The sequence below is a fragment of the Silurus meridionalis genome, chromosome 17 (genome assembly GCF_014805685.1).
Source record: "Silurus meridionalis isolate SWU-2019-XX chromosome 17, ASM1480568v1, whole genome shotgun sequence".
Classification (NCBI taxonomy): Eukaryota; Metazoa; Chordata; class Actinopteri; order Siluriformes; family Siluridae; genus Silurus; species Silurus meridionalis.
The window spans coordinates 21257945-21272086 of NC_060900.1; the positions used below are offsets into that span (position 1 = coordinate 21257945).

At 37.5% G+C, this 14142-nt stretch overlaps 1 protein-coding gene across 1 annotated transcript; it reads left to right on the top strand.

The window, feature by feature from the left end:
- Positions 1 to 2249: 2249 nt before the first annotated feature.
- On the top strand, positions 2250 to 8360 carry rhoab (ras homolog gene family, member Ab). Its single transcript, XM_046871976.1, has 5 exons — positions 2250 to 2406; positions 5610 to 5767; positions 6699 to 6819; positions 7222 to 7352; positions 7607 to 8360. The coding sequence occupies exons 2-5, from the start codon at positions 5612 to 5614 to the stop codon at positions 7778 to 7780; spliced, it is 582 nt and encodes a 193-aa protein (XP_046727932.1). The 5' UTR covers positions 2250 to 2406; positions 5610 to 5611; the 3' UTR covers positions 7781 to 8360.
- Positions 8361 to 14142: the final 5782 nt, after the last annotated feature.

Consider the following 14142-nt stretch of genomic DNA (forward strand, 5'->3'; position numbering starts at 1 on the left):
GTGAGGAGGCCTGGGGTGCAGTAAGCGTGCACATAAAGGTGTTTAATGAGGTTAGGATTGTAACTTTATAGCAGGTCACTCAAGAGGCATTGTCATGCTGGAACAGGTTCGAGTCTTCTGGTTCTAGTTCATCTTATACGTGTCTTAAACGTTGTGGAAAGAACCAAATATGGCTGGAAAAGTCAGGTGGCCCAATACTTTTCTCCATTTAGTGTATGTGCAATGTTGATGATACTGAGATTGTGGTTAAGTTCATTTTTACTACTAGAAGCTAAAAAAAAACTTGTAGTTGGAAAATTGGAAATCTTTTGAAACAGTTGAAACCACCATTAAGTTACTGAGCAACTCAAGAACTTTGAGGGTGGACTATTCCAATGGCTACAGTAAACCATAGTTTACATTAACATATCTGCATTTAAGCACCCATCACTAAACAGCACACCTCATCAGTGATTGAACTGATATGAGACCATTCAGTGCCACCCAGATGAGGATGGGTTCCTCTCAAGGTTTCTCCCTCATGCCAAGTTTTTCCTTGCTATAGTTGACACTGGTTTCTTTTATTAGGGATGAGTTTATAGGAACTAAACTTTCTATACATTCCTTTATATAACTTTAGAATCACTTTATCTTTGTAAAGCTGCTCTGAAAATATGCCCCTTCTTTACAGCACTATACAAATAAAAATTCATTGAAATTACTTTTAAGTGCATGCAGAACGGAAAACGAAGGTATGTACAAGAAATATTTTTTTCCGAACACAGAGCCCTATTCTGAATCAGTCTATGTAAAGATAAAAAGAGTTTATGTAAAGATGGTCATATATACACAGGATTGAATTTAAATATTGAAAGCACACACTCCTCACTTCTGTTCTGGAATACACCGTCATGCACATGTTTATGTCCATCTTAACCCTATATTATTAAGCTAATAGGTTTACTTAGGGTTGGAAACCTGCACACTAACGCCATATCCAGGAGTCCAAATGATTTCCAGAGAGTCAATGATTTTTAAAGTTGTGTTATTGTTATGAAAATACTAATAGTGATGCCTGTGATAAGTTTCAGTCAGTACTTATTAAAATAAGAGCCCAATATTTGTTCAATATTTGTTGTTTGGGATTTATTTTATGGGGTAATTGAGCTGAACTTCACCCTTCTGTTTTCATAAATATGTAGTGATGGCGGTTTGAGCGTGTATTGACTCACCTTCACCACTAGATGGCAGCAGTAGCATGGCGATAGATAGACATATAACTGTACAAAGTAAAAATGTTTACTTAAAAACTTACTTAAAAATGCATTTTTCCTGTGCATTACAGTTTTCCTGGAGATTTTAAATTAAGGCAAATTGCGTTTTTTTGTGCAAATTTCTTTAAGAAGGACACTAACAAATAGTATTAATGATTCATGAAAAAGCTCAAAAACTGTTTCTGCTGAACTTTTTCACAATGTCTCACTTTTCTTGAAAAGTTCATCTTGTAAATGTCCTCTTGTATATCTGTGACCAAATCAAATTTCTTCTTCTGTCAGCCACTGTGGAATGAAAACACAGCTATTAAACCCACATGAATAGATTTGAGCTTGTGCAGTTTGCTACAGATTGCAAGCTCTGACTAGTGCGCTCTCTGACCATCCAAGCCAAAACATAAAGTATGCTGACATGATTGGATGCCTTCTAGATGGCCTCAGTGAGGTCAACTCGCAATCTGATTGGTTAAAGTTGCAGCTTCATTCTCATGTATTTCCCATGACCAGCCACCTGCAGTTCTTATTTCTTCTTACAGGGGATACCTTTGTCCCCAGCACCATGTGACATGATGGCTGGTATCTGATTGGATAGAAACTCCAACGTAAACAAAAGTTATGAAATTAATAGAACAGACCTTTGAGAATAATTTACTACATATTTGTGACCAATATAGGTATAGAATATATTAAAAGGTATGTCTAGGTTTCTGGGAGAGTTTAGGCCAGCAACGAAGCTGTATTTACACATGAAGAAAATCTATGATGTATGAATCACAGTTATATATATGAACAACATCCAGTCAGTAATGGCTCAATTGCGTTTTTTCAAATAATATTACGATCAGTATTTCCTGGTGTGTGTGTGTGTGTGTGTGTGTGTGTGTGTGTGTGTGTGTGTGTGTGTGAAGTTCCGCTGATGTTCTCGGCGGTGTCGGAAAGGGTTAAATGAGATCATCACTTCGCGTGCACGCGCAGGCGTGGCCCACGTACGTGCACGCGCCCCCCAATACACACTCACTCACAGGCGAAACACCACCCTTCTGTGAGCGCCCGCCCTGTGCGCGTGCTCGTGACTAATTCATTGTATGTGGTAGGAGAAGACGCTGGCGCCCAACGGCTGTGAAAACGAGACCGACAGAAACCTAAAATTCAAGTAAGATTTTCTTAGTAATACGAGTCCACGACGATTTTTTTTATCATGTTTCGAAGCTATATTTTTTTTGTTATTTATTCATATTAGAGAGACTTATTTCAAACATCCAGAACCGTAGGAACGAACGTTAGCGTAGTGCCTTAGCCGAAGCGCTAACTAGCCAAAGAGAAAAATGACCGGTGTAATAAAAAATAATTTTACTTGGGTTTTTCGTTATATTTTTCTATGGGAAGTTTTATTTGAGGACTTTTTTATGACACGACAGACCGGGTTTTTTTTAAGAAAGCGGTCGTTGTTGTGTGAAGGAAGGCTTTGTGAGCTAGCTAGCTAACTATTGTGAAAGTAGTAGCATAGAACAGTGACGCCTCGCTATTTTTTTTTCCATCTCAAATTGAGATTTATATATTTTATGAAAATAATGTAAATATGTGTATGTAAATTGGTTAACATTTCCCGAAGTTAACCTGTTACGTAAACGAGCAACAACGAGTTAGTATAACATCATTAAAATATCCCGATTAATAAGTCTGGCTTGCTGAATCCCAGAAATGTCTTCGTCTCATTAATGTTATATTTTTATTAATGAAAAAATGTTATGAGGTATTGAATGATTAATGTAACAAGTGTAGGTTAGTGTGCTGACTAGTTATCTATAAGTCATGAAACGTTCCTGTTGATGAAGCTACAATGCAGTGGCAGATATTTATTTATTATACATTTTTAGTTTTTCACATTTCTTCTTTTTTAAGAGATTCTGCACAGTATTTTAAGGAAAACGCATCATATTGTTGGATGAGGTTATGACAGATCTTTGGCATAATGAGTAATCCAGTTGATTGTAGGTTTGCATGCAGTTTCCAGTTGTACACCACAGTTTTGGATCTCCAGCGACGGCTGAGCTTCCAAAAATAAGCCATCGTTGTGTTGGAAATGGTGATGATCTGCCTTACAAAGTCTCCTCCCCATGATTGAGAAATAAAGCCTGGTTAGATTTCTGTGGAATCGGTTAGGACAGTGTGTGTGTGGCCATCTGTTGCACCTTGACGCCATCTTCTAGCTGAAGAGTTTTCTGACACCCAAACCTTGTGCTTTAAAAACACCTTAAAGGCTATTTTTTTCCGTCTTCTCCGTGTCAAATGGAGACAACATGCACTCTGTTCATTCTTTACCATTGAGGGGCTTACAGACCCAGCACTGTTGCATTGATCTGCATTGGAGCTGGCTGCTCTAAATAAACTGTTTCTGAGTGTTTCTGTTGCTGGATTTCATTTCGAATGTCCTGTGGTGCATCAGCGAACAAACCCTGCTCAGTTTCCTCTCAATTGACATCGCACACCTTTCAGAAGTTGACGTTTATGCCTAAAAGGATAGTAAAGCTTTCATTTTTGGCAAATCTAGCTTTTAAACATCACACACATTTAGGAAGTTGTGTGGGTGTACTTCTGTAGTGGGTGAGTAGGAAAACCACAGATTGCCTCTAAAAATACACCAGCACAAGTACACTTCTGTGACTGTACTGTCAAAATAATGTTTTAGTGTGCCGTAACACCCATTTTAATGTAATTTTTTTTAGGAGGATTATAAACAAGGGAAATGCTACTTACTATATGGTGCCAGAATAATACAGTAGAATAGACAGTTTGTGTGTTAGGAATTATTTGTGATAATTGGTCTGGTTTGCTTCAAACTTCAGCTCATATGCGCTTTCAGGATGTTTCACGAATGTTAGTTGTTTATGAAACAATCAGCCGGGTCATAAACAGCAAGGAGTGATCTGTGAAAGTGCGTGTTTTATTGATGTCAGTTTAGATTAAAAAAACACTGTCTCGCTTCAGCTCTGATGTTGCAGATCACGAGGAGGAAGATTACCCAGAATCCCATCATCAAGTAGAAGGGTTTTGATTGAAAGCATATTTTGAGACTTTGAACTCTACTCAGGCCTTGATTAAAGCTGAGTGTTTGTATGGGTTTTACTCCAACTTTAGACAGCAATGGCCTGCTACATTTAAAATATCTAGTGGTTAAATTTTATTTACAATTCTGAATGTAAAATAATTGATACAAATTTGATTCCTAAAGTCATCCATCTATTGAGAAAGAGTCTGTTAGCAAAAAATAGATCAGTGATTTAGCACTTGTCTCAGCACTTTATTAAAGAAAAATTGAATAGTTAGTAGCTGCTTTCTTTAAAAGGATCAGCACCTCTGTTTCACTGTGGGAAATGAAACTAATACATTTGCTTCAGCCAGCAATTTATATGAAGTGGATGTGAGACATGAGGTTGGAGATCCTGCTGATTTCCTCTTCTCTTTCATTTACATATCTTTAGCATTTGAATTGAAGTCTTTTTTCCCCCAAACTGCTGCACTCTACCATTCTGAACTGAAGGACTTGGAGGCCTGTGTGGATTAAAGTATAAGTTGTTTTGCAGTGCTTTTCTAAGACTTTTCATATTGTCTGTTAAGAGTAGCTGTGTTTCTCTTGTTTGTGCTGAGTTAATGTATATATTGCTTCAAAGTTAATATCAGGGTTGATAAAATTAGTTTTGGGATTATGTCGCTTCATGACTCCTGTCCCACAAATTACGCACCCTTTTTTTTACTATTTCATTTAGATTCCACATGGTTGATGGTTGAGGTAACGTGATATGCTTCTCTATAACAATTTTCAAGGTTGCATGTTGTTAGAGGCTAAAGTTGTGATTTTTTTTAACATGTATAGTCTGTTTATTGTATACTGTTAATCAATTGAAAATATTACAATTAATTTTTGATTGCTATATTAAGTTACATTGTTTATAGATTTGTATTCCAGTATGTTTGTAGATTTATATATTATTTTGTCATCATTATTATTAGTCTGTTAAAGTGAAGTCGTGTACAATCATAACTGTGTCTTAGAAGCAATTTGGAGTCCCCATTGTGGTAATCTGAATGCTTTCTTTTTATACAGCGTTTAACAGGTCTGTGTGATTTTTCCAGAAGCATGGTGTGTAGTATAGGTTTACCAACGATAAAGGTCATTTTGTGTGGGTGTGGGGGATTCATAGATCACATGCTGAGTGACGCAGACTGCTATCGTGTGTGTGTGTGTGTGTGTGTGTGTGTGTGTGTGTGTGTGTGTGTGTGTGTGTGTGTGTCTATCAACAGTAAACTGATGCTGAATCGTGTGTCTAACCTGTAACCTGTTTGTGTGTACTGTAGGCATGGCAGCAATTCGTAAGAAGCTGGTGATCGTTGGTGATGGAGCATGTGGAAAAACTTGTTTGTTGATTGTCTTTAGTAAAGACCAGTTCCCTGAGGTCTACGTCCCCACCGTGTTTGAGAACTATGTAGCCGACATTGAAGTGGATAGCAAACAGGTAACTCACGAACACACACACTCACGAATTAGCTTTATTTATTTAACCTGACTTCCTGCCACAAAATGTACTCAAAGTAAATACACACTAGACAAGCAAAGGTTCCGCTCAATATTATGCCTTTTCCGATATGAAAGACAGGTGTGTGGATTGCATTACACTCCATATGCACACAGGAAGAAGTAATCTTTATTGCCTTTTCGGGTAATGCTGAAATATGGTTTAACTGTATTTAGGTTTAGATAGATTTATAATTGATGTGTCATAGGTCAGAGTACAGAGCAAAGAAGCACTGGTTTAATAAATGTCTCATTGTGTGTTAATGTTTACAGCAAATTGAACTGAAAGTGGTTGTTTAGACCCACAAACCTAGTGTAATTAACCAAACACCACAACTGTCCTCTGGAGTCATTTGGTGTGAGATTATATTCAGTTGCGCTTCCCTGGTACAGAAAAAGGTCAGCATTTTAGCAGCCTGTATTATGAAAGACTGATTCAATTCTGCTATATTACTGTGATGTACAGTATGTCTCATGTTATACACTATTTGTCCTAAGGGTCTAAATCTAGTGGAAAGCTTTTCCAAAAGTTTGGAGGTTATTATAACAACAGAGGATTGATAATGTGAAATTGGCTGTTTCATAGCACATGTGGGCATGATGGTCAGGTGTCCACAAACTTTTGCCCACGTAGTATAGCAAAATGACTGTGTTCTGTTTGAAACACCAACTACATGTCAGTCGTTTACTCATGAAAGTTGTAGTTTGCGGCTGTGTGTTGGTTATGACAATCAGCACACAGTATAATGAATGTGGCAATTATTGCTAATTTAGCAGTTCAATTTTATATACTTTTTCTATTTGGTTTTATTTTAATTCTGATGTGAGTAATTGGCAATTTGATATACTGTAAATGTTTTTTTGTGTTTCAGGTGGAGCTTGCTCTCTGGGATACTGCAGGGCAAGAGGACTATGACAGGCTCCGCCCACTTTCCTATCCAGACACTGATGTTATTCTCATGTGCTTCTCTATTGACAGTCCAGACAGTTTAGGTGATTATGCACTCTATTAATTTTGAGATATTAATATCTTGTTGTTCCTTTTTTCCACAGCATTACGGTAAATAGGAATAACTATTGTGTGTAAAAGTTTGAGTGACATGTTGATTGTGATTATTCCGTTTTTTAGATTGTCAGGCCCAGTGAGGGAGAATATTAATTACAGCATTCTTTTCACAAGAAACTGTTTAGCTTATTTACTAATAAATGTGCCAATGATGATGTCAGTGATTTGTTTAACAAATTTAGTTGCATAAGGGATCTGTTTAACGTCACAGATTTGAATAGAAGTTTTATTTGTTGACACAGTATACAGCATTACATGCAGCAAACCACATTTCAGGGTGAAGGGTTGTTCGTCAGTGCCTCACCTTTGACCTCTGTCTGTCTGTACAGAAAACATTCCGGAAAAGTGGACACCTGAGGTCAAACACTTTTGCCCGAATGTACCCATCATCCTCGTGGGCAACAAAAAGGATTTACGGAATGATGAGCACACACGTAGAGAGCTGGCAAAGATGAAACAGGTAATCACTCTGTCACTGCTTTAAATTACAGTTCTAATTGGTAGTACTGAAAACCCTTTTGTAGGAGTGATCTACTCTGGGTGATCAGTCTGGTATTACAGAAAGAAACTTTTTTGTGATTTTAAATGTGTTTGGTCACGTCCTCATAAATAACCAAATTTTTTTTTAAACATGAAACAATGTCTAATTTGCGTCATGATAAACTGTGACACGTTGCCTAATATCTCTGTTTAAAATCCTTTCTTTCCGAACAGGAGCCAGTTAAAGCTGAGGAAGGGCGGGACATGGCTAATCGGATTGGTGCTTTTGGCTACATGGAATGCTCTGCGAAGACGAAGGATGGTGTGCGAGAGGTGTTTGAGATGGCCACCAGGGCGGCACTGCAGGCACGCAGGGGCAAAAAGAACAGCAAATGCTGTCTCCTCTGAACATGCAGCACTGGACTCAAACCCCAGTTAGGGGTGCAAAATGTGTGTAGATGCACACTCATTCCTCAAACTCGCCAAACGTTTTGGAAGAAAGAGTAATTGCTCAGAAAATAGGGTTTTTGTTTGTTTGTTTGTTTTTTTATTCTCCAATTAGTCATGGAAGTGTTTTATCAGTATTTAAGAAATTGCAAAGGACTCTGACTTTTGCCTGTTTTGTTTGTTTTTGATGTTTTACCTGAGTTTTGTGATATTATTAAAGCCACGCCCACCTGCCAAATGCTGTCATGTGACTCAGAAGCCTGCCAAAAGTGCTCACAATTGCTGGGATTTTTTTTATTTCCCCATGAAACAGGGCTGAAAAGTGAACGTGATTTGTAATGTGTGTATGAGTCATTTTTATTATTTGTTTTAGATTAGGAATTTCGACACAAACTTTCTTTGGAAGCTAAAAGACGGGTGGGGTTAGATATGTATACATGTACATATGTAACACGTGTGTGGATGCACACGGTCATGACTGGAAGTCCATTTGTAAACTAGACTTGGTAATCTTATGTAATAAAAGACTTTCTATAAGGAATAACATGGGTCTAATTTTGATTTATTGGTATTTATATTGGTATTTATATTGCAGTATTCATTAGAGGTGTAACGGTACACAAAATTCACGGCCTGATTCCATTTCTGTACAGTTGGGGAAAGAGTTGCAAAGCAAAATTGCTTGTTAATATTAATGCAGTTTATTATTATTTGTGATCAACTTTTGAACAGTTTACATTTTTAAAACATTTTAAATAAAATGCGTGCTTGATTCAATATATTTTTTTCTTATAAAATTAAAGTAGAATAAATCAAATTTATGCAATAAACTATTTATTATATTGATTACATAATCAATTAAATTAGCACAAATGTAATTAAAATTATATTAATGGACAAATCAGTTTACATTTGTTAGACCCTATTTGGGCAATACAAGTGTGTGTTTTACATTTAATATTCATCCATTTACTCCCTTGATATGTAGGATTTTCTCCTTTTAAGATAAATTCTTTTCTTGAAGCTGGACATAAAATGTGAAAGAATTTATAGCGTTAGCTGCTAGCCATTTCCTGGTTAGCGGCTAATGCTAGTGCTATGAATTCTTTTGCGTTTTAATGCAGGTGCAAAACAAATCTTATTTCCAGTACAGAGTAAGTAGCCACAGTGACACTGTGCTAACTCTAGTTTCTTTTTTCATACCCCTGACATTGTTTTCAAGTTTAATAAACATAATTGTAAAATATGCAATCAAATTGCGAGTTGGAGACTAAACAAACTTGCGGTCCGCCACTTAATACATTCCTGTGGGAACTCGGATTCTAACAATGTTCCACTGTTCTGCATGTAAAAAGGATTGCGAACAGAACTGAAAGCCCTGTACCAAATAATTTCAGTACAAATACGTGTACCGTTCCACCCCTAGTATTCAGAGTTATGTTCATATGGCATAGTGGAAAGATTCAAATTGTGCGAGCAGTACTTAGGTCAATATAACAATCCCAAATCCGTCATATAAATATGACCTTATCATATATCTGATCAAATTTATGACTAATAATCATTAATAGTATTGTATAGTATAAATCTGGACATAGAATATCGAAGAGGAAACTCAGAGAGAGAATCAGAGAGAGAATTATATTAATGTGAACTCTAAACTTAATGGAATTCTGGATCAGCTTATCTTTAAAACAATGCTTTAGCTTAACAAACTAGCATTGTTTAATTTAGAAATAATAATTTATCATGCAAATATAAGAATTTGATTACCTTTATGTGGTATCTCGTGAGTTGCCCACCCAATTAACTGTTAGCTGCCATAAAAATATAATACAAACTTACGTGTTGGATCAAGTGCTGTTTTATACAATGTATGTGTGTATGTGACAAATAAAATTTAATTTGATTTGATTTGACAATGGAAGCCATATGGTTTGTTTAAATGCTTCTATTCAAGAAAACTGCAGCTTTGTATTTACTTTTGTAACTGCTCTATTTGGTCATTGTATTGGCCGACAGACATAAAATAACAGCCTGTTGCTTATGTGTTGCTTTCACTGCACTCATACCAAGTTATTTTAGTGTTACATATCATTCACAGAACTGGGTGGAGAAGAGTGGCTGAGATGGTTTGTGATAGAAGGATATCTGCAAGAGTGAAAGGGAAAGTTTATAGGACTGTGGTGAGACGGTGACATTGACAAAAAGACAGGAAGCAGAGTTGGAGATGGCAGAGTTGAAGATGCAAAAAAAATTTCATTAGGACTGACGAGGATGGACAGGATTGGAAATTAGTTTATTAGAGGGACCGCACATGTAGGACATTTTGGAGACAAGGTGAGAAAATCTGGATTAAGATAGTTTGGACATGTGCAGAGGAGGGACATGGGGTATATTAATAGAAAATGCTGTAGATTGAGCAACCAGGCAGAAGTAAAAGAGGAAGGCCAAGGAGGAGTTTTGTGGATGTAGTGAGGGAAGACATGCAGTTGGTTGGTTTGAAATAGGCAAATGTAGAGGTCACGGTGGTATGGAGATGGAGGATAAGCTGTCACGACCCCTAACGGGAGCAGCTAATAAAAGAAGATATAATTCTCAAAACATAATTCACACTGGTGTGTGTTGCTTTGTTATCCAACCAAGCAGTAATACTGGGGGTTATGAGCACCTGAGTTCACAACAGAAAATAGCTTGGAAACTGCTGATGAATGTGTAAGGATACGCTTTAAAACATAGACAGAATAATATGATCGAAAATCGAAAATTCTGCCACCAATGACACCTTCTAATCAACCCAATGATCTAATCACTGCTGGTCATTAAACAGCATACAAGCCAGATCTTGGTAACATGGCAGTATGTCAGGTGACAAACTGTCAAATCATGGTCTGGACGTCGACCTTCAGGACAGGTTTTATACATTTTTTACACAAATCACAAAGCCAGATTTGCAGCATGTATGTTTCCTTATAGCTCCAGGGTCCACTGGGTTGATCCTGGTCTTACAAGGCTTCCCTTTAGTTTCCTCTCACTTTCAAAAACACAAACATGTATGTGGATTGCCTTAGCAGTCCACATACAGACTACCATTCCACTTATTAAATTGTCTATATGTATCCTGTAATGCAGGTTATTAAGCAGAGCAAAAGCCAGTCATTGTATGCCTACAAAGGTGTACTTGGTAACACAGCAGTATATCAGGTGACAAACTGGCAAAACATGGTCTGGAAGTAGACCTTCAGGACAAGTTTTGTCCATTTTTAGCACAATTTACAGAGCCAGCATGTATGCCTCCTAAAAACTCCAGGGTCATCTTGAGCTCAGAGGGGTTCTCTCTGGGTTCTTCAGTTTCCTCTCACTTCCCCAAAACACGCATGACTGTGGACTGTCTAAACTAAATTCCCCCTAGGTGTAATTATTATTGGGTGTCCTGTAATAGAACGACAGTCTGTCTAGGGTGCGTTTCCATTTCTCACCCAAGGTTCCTGGCATAATCTGAGGATCCACAACAACCCTGACCAGTAAAATGTTGTTACTGAATGGACACTTCTTGAATGTAATAGGATGGATTTGCTTGCAGGTTTAATCTGGAGAAGACAATCTGAATAACAGTGCTAACCTGCAAACCCTCTGCATCATGTCTTAGCTAACAACAGAACACTATTCGAACAGGACATGGACCACACCTAAAGCCACTGAAGATCTGTTTGTGTCTCACTAACTGATATACATAATGTAGTCTATAATTTATATATAAAACAGTATTTCTGTTTATACTGTATTTTATTGTGAATACGATGAAGGGAAAGTGTGTTATGAGTTATTCGGGCACCCCTGGCTCTTAGGGGGGAATAAAACATTATATATAAAGCTGTTCAGGAAGGAAGTCGTCACGCTGCCGCCTGCGCAAACTGCGTTAAATAGTTGCTCGCGTTTACACACAGTCTTTCCTGAGAACGAGAGACCTACGCCCTTCTTCATTTCTCCTTCTCTCGCTCGCTCTCGTTCTCGTTCTCTCTTTCTGTGTTTCTCAACCTTGCTGTCTTTCTCTGGGGTGTTTCTCGCCCTCAACCCCGCTTAACCGGCGGACTGCGGCGCGCCTCTGCGAAACTCCCATTCTTTTATACTCGGCTATTTTTAGGCACGCGAGAGTGGAACTATTTTTAACCAATGAGCTCATTGGGTTTTTCCGTCGCGGCCAATCAAAGAAGAGAACATGTGTTTATGCGAAAATGAGCGAGAGAGAGAGAGAGAAACAGAGAAATGAACAGACAGCTGGCAGGGGAGCGCGAGGGCCGGCGGGCGCGCGCACGCACGCACGCATCAACGTCACGGGCTTTCCTCGCGTGACAGCAGGAAGTTGCCGTCTGCGTGGCTCCGTTTGTCAGGACCGAAACACGGTCTAAGCAGCATACGTCGGTCCATTTCAGGACAGTTCTTCATCATCTTCACGTGTGTGTACATGTTACATGAAAAACAAAACGTTCGAAGGAGGCCGAATGCGCCTTATATACTGGCGGTGTAATCGTTCCCAGACTTCTTATCAAATTTTGCGGACCGCCGTCTTTTGAATAGTGTGAAAAGCGACACCTGGCGGTAGAGTTTCAGATTACATCCCCGAATCACATCCCCAAAATTTTTTTGCACCACTGACCAGTTTCACGCAAAAAAATTTATTCATGGACTGAGGCGTAAGGTGGTGGTGGTGTGTGTGTGTGTGTGTGTGTGTGTGTGTGTGTGTGTGTGTGTGTGTGTGTGTGTTGTGGTGGTGGTGGTGGTGGTGTGGTGGAGGGATGCTTTGTTCCATGCGTAATAGAGGGGGGTTTCCGTGGTCCATGGGGGTCCTGGTGGGGTTAACTCGAGCATTAGTATGGTCTAGCACTGATGTCAGATGAGGAGGTGTTTTTTAGTTCAGGTGTCAGTGCAGGCATTTAATTTTCTTCTACACCATCTTTAAATATACAATGTCTTTATGGAGCTGCTTTGTGCACAGGAACCTTGTCATGTTGAAACAGACCTAAGCATCTTAGATCCAGTGAAGGAAAAGTTTATTGCTACAGTATAAATAATTATATACTTGTATACTTTCTTCTATGTGGCAACACTTATCGATATGCTGGTCTGGTGTGCTCAAACCTTCAGTCATGGAGTGTGCATAAAGTTCCAGCTAAATAAAATTAAGTTTAAGCAGATAACATGACTGAAAGGTGACAATACACTCATCAACTGTTATATTACTGTAAATAAATATAAATTAGACAAGTTTCTATAAATCAAGATTATATTTTGTTTCACAGTCACCTCATATTACCACTTCTGACTAATACCATTGACTCTGATGGGATGATACACAACTAAAAATGAAGAGATTATTTAAGAATGATTGAACAAAAACAATCATTCTTAAATAATCTCTTGATTTTTACCAACAATCTATATTTTTACGTCATTGTAGGTGGTTCTGGATATAAGTGTCTGCCAAATGCCATAAAACTGTAAATATAAATGTTCCTGTCATCACAAAACCATTTGAATAAAATAAAAATGTATGACAATAACAAAATATGAAATCACGCTTTCTGACTTTAAAGCCATTCAACCTTTCCAAAATTTTGCAATTTAGTTTCCTTAGTAATTTTTCAATGTTTTGCGAACATTTAACAAAACCAGTGCTGTTAAACTTAAAGTCCCTGTTTTTACGTGATTATATAAAAGCTGACAGAAAATGTCAGTTTAATGTATTATTAATCTTCTTAATTAATAACTTCTTTATTGCCTAACATCTATTATGTAGAATAATCTTACTTTAGGTCATAGGAACATCAACATGTTGTAGTTTGCCTGTTATAAAAGTTTACATGAATAATAATTGAACAAATAATTGTATGATTTTGTATTACTTTCACTGTGTTTGCTTATACTTTTAAATTAATTGAGGTGTAGATAAACTACATGTGGCTCAAAGAGTTTTCATTGGACAAGACAAGTCTGGGTATTTCACAGAGGAATATTTGTTTAATATAATATCTATTAATATCATTAAAGGAATATTGTCCTTTGCATTGTGTCTCTGTTACATGATCACTGGTGCTCTAAAGTATTTGGGTAAAGATTAAAAAGTCGAGACACTCTGCCATCTAGTGTTAAACATCTTGAGTTTGTCTATATTTGATTCAGTCATTTAAATTGTGGGGAAAAAAAGTTTTTTGGTCAATAAAACATCATGCAGGTGTATTATGTTTCACCCATAGCTCTTCATGCCTTTTCTAAATGTAATGGGAACTTTATAAAAGACCATGTCAGAATCAGTATAGTAATAG